The following is a 12451-nucleotide window of genomic DNA, read 5'->3' as shown; positions in this document are numbered from 1 at the left end:
CAACTAAATTAAATCATGAATTAATTTGGTGGTTTAATAAAAAAATGTTGGAAAGAATATTCACCAAGGAAAAGAAACCTGCTCAACAGGTGTCACAATCACAATGTTACTTAGTTGCGTGGCAACTCCATAAACCAAACTAAACCGAAAAATAGAAGAAACAAAAGCACTTTTCTGTCTGTGGAAATTTGTAATGCATGCAATTTATCTCTGCTAGAGGGAATGGAGCCAAGTTCCCTTTTACTGATCATACATCAACACCAAAAGCTTCCATATTGGTAATATAATAAGTTCTGTTTTTTCTTTCATAATAATTCTATTGCAAAACTTGTACATAAGTTTTGGATCAGTTGAAAAAAAAAAAAAAAGGGTTGAGGGTTGAGTCTGTCAGACAACCGTGTGACCATCTCGGTCAGTTGAACTAGGCCGAGAACGATCATCTACAGCTGTAGATGATGCACACATCATCCTATTGCAAAACACCAAAAGCTTCCATATTGGTAATATAATAAGTTCTGTTTTTTCTTTCATAATAATTCTATTGCAAAACTTGTACATAAGTTTTGGATCAGTTGAAAAAAAAAAAAAAGGGTTGAGGGTTGAGTCTGTCAGACAACCGTGTGACCATCTCGGTCAGTTGAACTAGGCCGAGAACGATCATCTACAGCTGTAGATGATGCACACATCATCCTATTGCAAAACACCAAAAGCTTCCATATTGGTAATATAATAAGTTCTGTTTTTTCTTTCATAATAATTCTATTGCAAAACTTGTACATAAGTTTTGGATCAGTTGAAAAAAAAAAAAAAAGGGTTGAGGGTTGAGTCTGTCAGACAACCGTGTGACCATCTCGGTCAGTTGAACTAGGCCGAGAACGATCATCTACAGCTGTAGATGATGCACACATCATCCTAGCCGTTAATCACGCTCTGATCACACAGTCATGATTCATCCACCAGACGTATGTTCCTGTCTCCTTTGAAATCAAGGACACAGTAGTACGATCCTATAGAACAGATCCTGTTCAAGTAAGGTCGTGCTTAAATAAGCTGAGTTTCAGGTATATAAACAATTAAAAGTTTTTGTTATTAAGCGATGTGGGACTAAATTTGTGGTTTTTGTTCTAACTCTTGTTTTATGGGATTTATTTTATATACAATGCTTTCAAGATTCTGTAACAAAACAAAAGCAGTTCTGGTCGTGCTACCGTTTCAAGAAGCTTGGGCCTATTTTCAGCTTTTCATGATTGATAAGATTTTATAACTAACATTAATGAATATCTTTCCTTTCCAGTGCTGTTTAGTGGTAGTTAGCAGTGGCTAATACTTTAGTGCATGTTTGAATTGACACTGAACTAGGTGAAATCACCGCGAGCCACCATGATTTTGGAAAAAGGTGCAGCATCAACGAAATCACGGTGCCACCGTGATTTCGTCAAATACACCATGATACTGTCCAAAAGATTGTTTTTGATACAACAGGTACATATAATATATAATATAAAATATTTTTAAGTCAAAGAGTTAAACATATACTTAAAATTTATGCAAAATGAATTTCCTGCAGTTAGTTATCTTATCACAGTTGTTGATAAAGGTTGAATAGTTGAAATTTTGAGTTTTTGATTGGTCAAAGTCGTGATGTAAGCCATTTGATCTTCATGAATGGCTTAGATAGACTGATTGCAATGACCGAATCCACATTGAAAGTTGTGGAAAACGAGTTCCTTGCAATTAGTGATCTCAGTTTATAAAGATCGAATGATTGAGATTACGAGTTTTTGTTGGTCAAAGTCATGATGCGAGTCATTCGATATCTATTAACAAAATACATGACTTTGATAACATTATTAAACAGAATGTTGTTCTATTGTCAACAATTCTGCTCTTGCAAACAAGGTTTGGAGCTGACTTTTAGAACTTCACACCATGTGTCCATTCTCTTTTCTTAAATAAAACAAAGGCTGGGTCTAATGCCATCATAACAAATTTGTTTGATGGTGTAAACTTTGGCAATAAAATGCAAATATGCATTTACGAGCCATTTCAAAACAGCAATCACAAGTGCAACAATATGAATTGTACAATGAAGTGTTCTATGCTTTTAAAAAAGTTAAATTGATCACCTTCTTGCGCAATATCTCATTTCATCTTTCATTGGTATTCTTGAATGAAGTATGCTAAACTTAATAACTGTTATAGTGCATGCATAACCAGTTGACCAGCATCAGTACACTAAGATAAAGTCACATTGTCTTCATTCTGTTGGAAGGTGAGTTCTTACTCACACGGTTTCACATTTTTGCCTTGATTTTTTATCAAGTGATGATTATGGTTAATGTTTTTCAAAAGATACTTATCTTTGTCCTTTCCGGTTTCCGAATGCACCAGGGGCTTTGCTTTATCCTATTTATGGTGAAGGAGAACCAACACAAGCTTTCTGCCGTCATACTGCTGTCAAAGGTCACATTTATGTAAGTTTTAAAGGATTTATGAGGCTGTTTCTTAAAATTTATAAATACCTTAATTTCACTCTCTTTAAATATTGAATTAGATTCTATATATTAGAAAAACTGAGATTAGTTACACTTCCTACAACAGATGGAAATCTAAACTACAATGCCCTTTTAGGCACAAGCACAACACAACTGTTGACCCTTATTTATGTGGTTGTCTTGAATATCTTATTACTAATGAAAATATAGCTCTAATAATAGTCTCTATGAAAATTTGTTACAATAGATAAAAGGTAAACCATACCACCACTTATAAAGGGGTACCATTTTCACCATCCATCAATTACAGCGACAGCCTTATAGACATTGGAGTCTCTCCTTTCAATGGCTTCACCTATGATCATATATGCGGAACAAAAGTTGGTGGAACCATTTTTCGACAGAGTTAAACATATACTTACTGTTTTAGTCCATTCTACTGTCCAAAAGATTGTTATGATACAGCAGGTACATATAATATATAAGATATTTATAAGTCAAAGAGTTAAACATATACTTAAAATTTATGCAAAACTAATTTCCTGCAGTTAGTTGTCTTATCACAGTTGTTGATAAAGGTTTAATAGTTGAAATTTCGAGTTTCAGATTGGTCAAAGTCATGATGTAAGCCATTTGATCTTCATCAATGGCTTAGATAGTCTGACTGCGAAGACAATAGGATATTCTGACTATTGAGAATCCAAATTTTAAAGTTGTGGAAAAAGAGTTCCCTGCAATTAGTTATCTCAATTGTTTATATAGATTGAATGATTGAGATTTCAAGTTTCTGATTGGTCAAAGTCATGATGTGAGTCATTCGATATCTATCAACAAAATACATGATTTTGATAACATTCTGAGGTGCAACACAAATAGTAAAAAGCATTCAGAGTTCTACAATGCCTTGATAAGTAAGGTTTGGAGTTGAGGTTTAGAACTTTCACAACTGTGACCTTGATAAGTAAGGTTTGGAGTTGGAGTTAAAACCATCGTAACAGATTTGTTTGATAGCGTGAGGATTTGGAAACAAAATACAAATCTGCATTTGTGTCATTTCAAAGCAGCATTCATAATCTCTGTATGTCCAGTGTTTGAAAAATGTATTTGCCAAGTGCAACAATATAAATTATACAATGAAGTGTACTATGTTCTTTAAAAAAGTTAAATTACCTTCTTATGCAATGAAGAGTACTATCTCGTTTTATGTTTCATTGGTATTTTTGAAGGAATTTTGTTAAACCTAATAACTGTTTATAGTGCATGCGTAACCTGTTGACCAGCGTCAGTACACTAAGATAAAGTTCATTGTCTTCAACAGCATTCTTCTGTATTCTATAGCCATGGTAGATTTTCATCGTTTAGCTCAATACAGCTCAGCTGTTGAAAGGCGAGTTCTTATTCACGCTGTTTCATGTATTTGCCCTGATTTGTAATCAAGTGATTATGGTTAATATTTTTCAAAAGATACTTATCTTTGTTCTTTCAGATTTCCGAATGCACCGGGGACTTTGATTTATCCTACTTATGGTGAAGGAGAACTAATAGTCTAACACAAGCCTTTTGTCGTCGTGCTGCTGTCTAAGGAGGCCTTTTCTTTAAATTTCCAAATACCTTAATTTCATTCTCTTTTAATATTGCATATTGTTGAACTTATATGCTTATTTACATCTTAAACTTTTGTGAATCAGGTTCGACGAATGCCGGTTATATCTCTGCTTATGGATAAGGTACAGAAATGATTCTTTGATATGCCGGTTATATATTAATTTTGAGAAGAGACGAGGTTGAATATCCCCGAAGTGCAAAGCAATTTCTTCTTTGTCATATTTTTTTTTGAACAAGCTTCTTTGTCATTTTTAAACTAATGTCGCAGATCACTGAGTCGTATGAAGGTGTTAGATCAGTTTATCCTGGATCCATCCTTTGTAATTCCATCAACACAGTGTTTGTCTCCTAAAGGAATGGTAGCTAGGGGAATACGCATCACAAGGAATGGTGGCTAGGGAAATTTGCATCACAAGGAGTGCTATATATTCAGATGTATCAAATTGCTATGTGGTGTATCCTCCTAAATGTAAAACAGATTTAATCTCTGCATTTTGTTAAGCATCAGGGGCATATTAAACATGAGAAAGGTACATGATAGGCATATGAATGGTTAATGTTCTAGCTTTGAGATATCAAAGAAAACTAAATGATTTAAACATATGATATTGAAGAGAAAAGATTAAACATTTCAAATAAATGTGTGAATGATTGAATAGTGGAAGATTGTGACAACAAGTTCATTGTCGAGAACTAGAAAGGGAAGTAGTCAAGTTAGTTGGTGTCTGACTAAAGTCCCACATCCTCCAATGCATAAGCTAAACTATGCTGCTCACATATAAAATTAAAGAACCTCTACCTTTTTAAAGCACGGAGCCGCCGTGTGATGATCACAAAGTGAACTATTCTTTCGCCTTTTACTAAAGAATACCGTGTTTTCAGACACTTTATTGTATGGCTCAGTGTACAGAGGATTTATCACAGCAAGATTGCAGAACGTGTCTTAGTGATGCTATTGGAGCTCTTCCACAGTGTTGTGATGGAAAGCAAGGTGGGAGAGTTTTGTTTCCTAGCTGTAATGTTAGATATGAATTATACCCTTTTTATCGAAACCTTGCGGGAATGTTTTAGTTGACAAGATAATATAAGGAAGGTTTGAAACCCTCTACAAACTAGAAGACCGGTGAATTTCCACCAATCAGTCAAGTATAAGCGTGACTCCTATGTATTGATTCTTCTTTTTCCTAAGGTTATATTTTCACGAAAAAATGAAATGAGTTTATTAATTAATATTTTTATTTATTAATGACTATTAGTATACTAAATTTACCTTAAAATTAATGTCAACGAGGCAGTCTATCATCATTTTTTGCATACTCCCGGTGCCAACTCCACGGCAGACCATTATGTACTTGACCGGGTGATTAATTTTTCATATTAAACGATGGATCTTGGGGAACATGTTAAGTTATCTAAAAATAGAAATTTGTATTTAAAGAAACAATTTTTAAACTTTTGAAGAATTGAATGCACAAATTCCAAGAAAATATCTCTGTGCACAATTTGCGGCATATGCTAGTTTTTGGAAAGAGTCATCTTCATTGAGGGCTCTGCAATATTAGTACAATGTTTTCCCATTCTTTTTTTGGTTGTGATATAATTGGTATCGGTATTGGTATGCTTCTTGCTTAGTGCTCTAGTTCCTTACCTTTCGGTGTTAATTCTGTGGGTAATATGGTAGAATTAGATTAGTAGGATATAATCATCCAAGTCCTTCCAGGGGATGGATGATTCAAAAACAACAAAACTTTGACTCGGCTATTTTGGCAAAGGAGAAGAAATAAGAAGGTTTGGCTAAATGAAGAAGAGAAACATTTTTATTTTATTTTGTTGAAAGAATGATGCAGAAAAATTAGGCTACTAAGCTAGCATTCCCAAGTAAATATATAAATACTATTTTTTATTACTATTTTGTAATTTGGATTAAATTATTAATTTGTTAATTTCGTTGTATTTTAAGTTTATTATTAATCTACATGATTTTTTTTAGATATTTAAATGTATTATATTAAATTAGAAATATCAATTAAAGTCAACATTCTCTCTCAAAAAAAAATTAAAGTCAACATTCTCTACAATGTCGTCTATTAAAATTGATGCCATATGAATTTCCCATTTTGCTTCTAGGAGGGGCATTTAGGTAATTTTCTAAGTGATGGATTTGGTTGTTGCCCCCTCACCTATTTTATGCCATATTTCCCATTTTGTCCATCATCAATTTTTTTAATTATTTTCTAATTTTTAATAATGAGTAAATAGGTAATTACTCCACTGAAATTAACAAAACTTCAATTACCCTTTTGAAATTGCATAACGTTAATCAATTTATCCCATCCGTCAAATTTTTCTTTTAGTGAACTTACATTTTGCAAATACCCCCCCCCCCCCCCCCCCCCCCCTAAAGTTTTGCACTTATGTGCAAAATGCGTCCTGAACTTAAAAATTTAGGGTTAATCGTGCTTTACCCCCCTGTAATATAGGTCATTTTTGGTTTTCCCCCCTGTAAAATAATTTTTTTGATTTACCCCCTTGTAAATTTTTATTTTTTTGAATACCCCCTAATAGGTCATAAAAAAACGAAAAAATTCTGCAAAAAAAAAATAAAGTCATTTTTTTATGACCTATTAGGGGGTATTCCAAAAAAAAATAAAAAATTACAGGGGGGTAAATAAAAAAAAAATTACAAGGGGGAAAACAAAAAATGACCTATATTACAGGGGGTAAAGCACCATTAACCCAAAAATTTAAATATTTTTTTATGTGTAATGAGTACTATTGATGTTCTCTATTGATGATTGATTTATTAAATTTAATATGGAGAAGTGAATGAATGATACCATCTTAAAAATAGGAACTAATTTGAGATTTGGTCTTTTCTTTTTCACATTGTATGTCATATTAGAGGAAAATGCATAGACCTTAAATCTTAGACTATGTGAACTATTTGGGAAATGGAAAGCTTTTATATCTATGAAGTGTGAGTTATGCTCCAATGTTCTTTGCTTGTTTTAGTATCGAAATGAAAAAAGGCTTTGTGTCATGTTTTATACAAGAAAATTAGTTCACATCTAATTATGTACTAATCTTGTTCTTGTCTTGTGAAGGTGGTGCACACTCCTTAATCGTGACTTTGTTTCTCCTTATTGCTACTCATGCTAAGCCTAAGCCTGGTAAACTCAAAGTGATGAGTGTGAATTCTCTCTGGACCATTGTAAAAATAACTAGGCTTAAATATATAAAAGGTCCCTGTAAGTTCGCGCATTTTTTGTTTTCGTCCCTGTAATTTTTTTTTTCTTCCTAAAATAAACCCTGTATCTTCTTAACCTTTTGAAAATGGTCCTTGCAGTTAGCTTATGTCAACAAAAACGCCACTTTGGCTAACGGAGCACAGGTGGCAAGTCATGAGTTGGCACATTTGACGAGATGGCATGAGAGATGATTAGTTGTGTAAAGACATGGACTAAAATCAAAAATTTAAATTAGCATAGGGACTAAAATAAAAAATGTAAAATCAAAATTTCAGATTTAAAATCAAGATCTTATTCTTCTTCTTCCCTCATTGTCTTCTTCATCTTCATCACCATATTCATAAATCATCAACACCAAACCCAGGAAAAGAAAGAAAAAACAAACATATTTTTTTAAACAAAACTAATAATCATCAATCAACAACAACAAGATCCACTATTCATCAACACATTAAAACAACACAAACTCTCTTCATCAATTACATAAAAACACAAAATTACACAATTCAAACACATGTTCAAATTACACAGTTGAAAATGGCTATGCTTTCTCTCCCTTTGTCACAATGAAACAACCTTTTCTCCTTCCTTTCTCTGACCCGCGATTGAAAACTTCGCATCTTTTCCACTGTGACCAGAATTGAGAAATCGATTCAAAGATCGTGGATTCTACGATTTCACAATTAATAGGAGTGATTATACACGATTTCACCCAATAAAATGATTATGTGATATATTCGTTACTAGTTTGATATTTCAAAAGGATAAGCCATGGATCACTCAGATTATTGTTGTTGCTAAAATGGAAGAAACCCATGTGCCACTTCTTTTGGATTTTCAAGTATGTGTATGTTGAAATGACCCTTTCCACAACCTGACGTTTTATACATATGAAAATTTGAGAAATTAGGGTTTGAATTTGAATGTGAGTGAGAAAAGATGAAAGGGGATCTGACTATTTATGTATGGTAATTGGTAGCAATCTGGAAGAATAAGATGGAATTGTGGAAAAAAATGAGGGATTTGCAATCAATTGCAACAAACATCACTAAATTAATCAAACTTAAGTAGTATCAATGTTTCAACTTAACATTACAATCAAAACATACGAAGAAGACTGAAACTTGAGAGGAAGAAGAAGATTGAACGTTTTTTTAATTTCATCCCTGTGTCAATTTACGTTTTTGATTTTAGTCCTTGTATTTTAACAACTTATCATCTCTCATGCCATCTCATCAAATGTGCCAACTCATGAACTGCCACGTGTGCTCCGTTAGCCACCATGGCGTTTTACTTGACAGAAGTTGACGACAAAGACTATTTTCAAAAGGTTAAGAAGATACAAGGTTCATTTTAGAGAAAAAAAAACTTACAGGGACGAAAACAAAAAAAGCGCGAACTTAGAGGGACTTTTTACGTATGTAAGCCAAATAACTATTATTGTCACTTTAAAAAATACACAATTTTCCCTTCCCCAATTTATTTATTTTTTTTTGGAAAAAACAAACAGGTACAAGCCTATTTTGATGTATATATATAAGTAGTATTCCCAAACTCAAAATTAATAGTTAGCTTTAATATTTAACTGTTAATTGTTTAACTTTAAGAAAAAAATAATATAAATTTTTAAATTCAAAGGACATTTTGCATGTAAGTGCAAAACTTCAGATATTTGGAAAACATCATGTTCACTAACATAAAAATTTGACGAAAACGGTAAATTGATTAACGTTGTGAAATTTTAGAAAGTAATTGAAATTTTGTTAATTTGAAGGGTAATTGACAAAAATTATAATTTCACGAGATAATTGCCTATTTACTCTTTTAATAACTTTATATGGCGAAAAGATGTCCCTTCCCATTGTCCATTCTTCTTGCCTCTGCCTCACAACAATACACTCATACTCACACACATACACTCTCTCTTCTCTCTTTCTCTCAAATCCGTGATTCCCAAATTCATCTTCTTCTTCTTCAATCGAATCCAACAATGGCTCTCAGAGCAACCCCTTTCCCTACACAAACATCCTCCTTCTCTCTCCCTCAAATGGCCAGTCTCAGATCTCCCAAATTCGTCATGGCTTCCACCCTCCGTTCTGGTTCCAAGTCAGTAATCCCTTTTTCAGATCCCTTACTATTTCAATTCATCGCGCATTTCATTTCATCTTCAATTTTCATTCTCAATTTTTTACTTTTTTTATGTTATGTTGATTATTGATTATTTAATTTATGATATGATATTGAATTCATTTTTGGTTTGGTGAAATGATTGTTGGGGTGGTTCGATTGCATTCAAGTTTTTTTTTCTTCTTCTTTGCATGTATAGTCTTCTGGTTGGTGAGGATATTCAGGATGCTTGTTTGGTTCAATAATTTAATTTTTCTCACCAACTTATATTCACAACACAACGTTCTTTCTGATTATTTTTCATATTATCACTTTTTATGGTTACTATTCCACTTTTTTTGCATGTTTCCGTCAGTAACGTATTTAATGATTTTACCCTATGTTTTTCTCTAGTATCTTCTAATATTCTTAACAAGTACACCTTAGTTTTGTTTTTTTTTTGTTTTTTTTTTATTGTATTCTATGGTATAAACGTATATTCCCTAGGTGACTTCACCATAAATACAATTTGGGAATTTTTTATTTCATTCCTATTCAACATGAATCTCTGTGTCTATAATCAATTATAAATTTTGGAACTTGTTGGGTCAATACTCTACATTACCTTCTGCTTGATTTGATTTGATACGCTTTCTCTGTTTCTTGGTCTTTAATTCATGCATATGTGAATTTGATAACTGTTTACAGAAATTGGTCATACTTTCGCCATGTTGGTGGCCGTCCAAGAATGGACGGCTCATTAAAATTAGAATTTTTTTTTTTTTTTTTTTTCCTAATTCTAAAAATACTGAACTTGAGTCTGGACTGTCGATTTTGATCAGACTGGCATCGACTTGTGACTGCCGGATTTGCTCACTGCAGCAAATCCGGGTCCATGTTTACCGATTCTTTTTTATGATCATCTTGTTGGAGCTGAATACAGAGTATTGGTAACACCTCTAGTGATTTGATTGATTAACCTATGCATTTATGGTGCTGGTATGCACTGCATATTCTGCCAAATTGTCATTTTGATGAACTCTACATGGGAGTTTTGTGATGTTTTTTCGATGAATGATAGTAATAATTTAATACATAAATAAATTATTTTGCCTGTTAAGGTCATTTAAATGGTGCTGTACTGTTGCTCTAAATAGTCATTTTATATTACTTTGCAGAGAGGTTGAAAATATTAAGAAGGCTTTCACACCTCCCAGAGAAGTGCATGTTCAAGTAACCCACTCTATGCCTCCCCAAAAGATTGAAATTTTCAAATCGTTGGAGGGTTGGGCTGAGGAAACCTTATTGACTCACCTTAAACCCGTGGAGAAGTGTTGGCAACCACAGGATTTTCTCCCTGATCCTTCCTCAGATGGATTCGAAGAGCAAGTGAAGGAACTGAGAGAGAGGGCAAAAGAGCTTCCAGATGACTACTTTGTTGTTCTGGTTGGAGATATGGTCACAGAAGAAGCTCTTCCTACTTACCAAACTATGCTTAATACTTTGGACGGGGTTCGTGATGAAACAGGTGCCAGCCCTACTCCCTGGGCTATTTGGACAAGGGCATGGACAGCTGAAGAAAATAGACACGGTGATCTTCTTAACAAGTATCTTTACTTGTCCGGACGTGTTGATATGAGACAAATTGAAAAGACAATTCAGTACTTGATTGGCTCTGGAATGGTAAGATCCTAGGCATCTATTGATGATCTTAGTTAGTTTCATAATAAATTGCATAATCATGCAAATGTTAAAGGAACTATTTATTACATCCAACATTATCGCAGTCAATATAATACAGAGAATGTGCTTAAAATGGACATTTTATCAACTAATGTCTAATGCATCCAGATGCATCAATGTGTCACTGTCAGTATAATTCATATTTATGTTTTGAATTTCTAGAACAAGGTCAAACTTCCATGAAATTCATTCTTGACTCAAAATAGTATGCTTGTTTAATCTTGTTCTATTTATTGTTTATATCTCTCTAATTTTGGATTGATGGAATTTGATGGATAGGATCCTCGGACTGAGAATAGCCCTTACCTTGGCTTTATCTACACTTCATTTCAAGAGAGGGCGACCTTTATATCGCATGGAAACACAGCCAGGCTTGCTAAGGAACGCGGTGATTTGAAGTTGGCTCAGATCTGTGGTCTGATTGCGTCAGATGAGAAACGCCATGAGACTGCTTACACAAAGATAGTGGAAAAGCTATTGGAGATTGATCCTGATGGAACAGTTATTGCTTTTGCTGACATGATGAGGAAGAAAATTGCTATGCCAGCACACCTGATGTATGATGGCCGAGACGACAACCTGTTTGATAACTATTCTGCTGTTGCCCAGCGCATTGGAGTCTACACTGCCAAGGACTATGCTGATATACTTGAGTTTCTGGTTGGGAGGTGGAAGGTGGCCGACATAACCGGACTTTCAGGTGAGGGACGAAAGGCACAGGAGTATGTTTGTGGGTTGCCACCAAGAATCAGAAGGCTGGAGGAGAGAGCTTCAGCAAGAGCAAAGGAATCATCCAAACTTGCATTCAGTTGGATTCATGATAGGGAAGTACTACTCTAAGCATAGTAAGGATCATATTAAATCTTCCAACAACTCTACTTGGAGCAATGTTGAATAGTTGAAAATTCAGTTTGTCATTTTTGTTTGTTGAAACAATTGTTCTCTTGCGTGGTCTGTTAAGCATAAGCAATCAGGGGGCAGCTGTAGTAATAGGAATGCTATTTTTTTTTTCCTTTTCCTTGCAGTAGTGATATGTTTCAAGTATAAGTTGACGTTTTTATCTTGCAATTTTGATGATAAAGAAAATTTAGTTAATGGTCCGTGCATGTGTGAAAAGTCCTTTAAAGGCAATTTTGATTGCGGTGGGAACGATTTGTCCTTTATTATTCTTTGCGGTCACCGGAATACTTGAGTTGGTGCGAATGGCATGCAAATTTGTTGCTTGTAGCTACATTGGAATAAGGCTATATTGGT

General features: G+C 33.9%; 1 protein-coding gene, 2 long non-coding RNA genes and 2 other non-coding genes across 10 annotated transcripts; 4 read left to right on the top strand and 1 right to left on the bottom strand.

The window, feature by feature from the left end:
• Positions 1-790: 790 nt before the first annotated feature.
• Positions 791-3881, top strand: LOC112421780 (uncharacterized). Of its 6 annotated transcripts, none has more exons than XR_003012023.2 (5): positions 791-1482; positions 2203-2272; positions 2392-2474; positions 2743-2963; positions 3814-3879. It is a non-coding gene; the product is annotated as an uncharacterized lncRNA (long non-coding RNA). The 6 variants fall into 6 exon arrangements; XR_003012022.2 differs by lacking the exon at positions 3814-3879 and adding an exon at positions 3102-3706; XR_003012026.2 differs by lacking the exon at positions 2743-2963 and having other exon boundaries at positions 797-1061; positions 1360-1482.
• LOC112422307 (small nucleolar RNA U3) lies at positions 825-1039 on the bottom strand. The gene has a single exon (XR_003012675.1). It is a non-coding gene; the product is annotated as a small nucleolar RNA U3 (small nucleolar RNA).
• Positions 3882-3981: 100 nt separating the features above from the next.
• LOC112421781 (uncharacterized) lies at positions 3982-4758 on the top strand. The gene is made up of 2 exons (XR_003012027.2): positions 3982-4222; positions 4369-4758. It is a non-coding gene; the product is annotated as an uncharacterized lncRNA (long non-coding RNA).
• Positions 4759-4916: 158 nt separating this feature from the next.
• LOC112422347 (U5 spliceosomal RNA) lies at positions 4917-5036 on the top strand. The gene has a single exon (XR_003012709.1). It is a non-coding gene; the product is annotated as a U5 spliceosomal RNA (small nuclear RNA).
• A 4164-nt stretch (positions 5037-9200) lies between these two features.
• On the top strand, positions 9201-12297 carry LOC11413449 (stearoyl-[acyl-carrier-protein] 9-desaturase, chloroplastic). Its single transcript, XM_003612308.4, has 3 exons — positions 9201-9454; positions 10633-11137; positions 11477-12297. Exons 1-3 carry the CDS (start codon positions 9339-9341, stop codon positions 12035-12037), a joined length of 1182 nt encoding a protein of 393 aa, XP_003612356.1. The 5' UTR covers positions 9201-9338; the 3' UTR covers positions 12038-12297.
• The last annotated feature ends 154 nt before the right edge of the window (positions 12298-12451 follow it).

The sequence above is a fragment of the Medicago truncatula genome, chromosome 5 (assembly GCF_003473485.1).
Source record: "Medicago truncatula cultivar Jemalong A17 chromosome 5, MtrunA17r5.0-ANR, whole genome shotgun sequence".
NCBI classification, from domain to species: domain Eukaryota; kingdom Viridiplantae; phylum Streptophyta; class Magnoliopsida; order Fabales; family Fabaceae; genus Medicago; species Medicago truncatula.
This window is presented reverse-complemented; position numbering and strand designations above follow the sequence as displayed.

Bases quoted from the DNA above. Each gene is read 5' to 3' on its own strand.
- LOC11413449 (XM_003612308.4), top strand. From the start codon at position 9,339: ATGGCTCTCAGAGCAACCCCTTTCCCTACACAAACATCCTCCTTCTCT. The intron at 9,455-10,632 runs GTCAGTAATCCC...ATTACTTTGCAG, and splicing joins ACCCTCCGTTCTGGTTCCAA to AGAGGTTGAAAATATTAAGA. The intron at 11,138-11,476 runs GTAAGATCCTAG...TTTGATGGATAG, and splicing joins ACTTGATTGGCTCTGGAATG to GATCCTCGGACTGAGAATAG.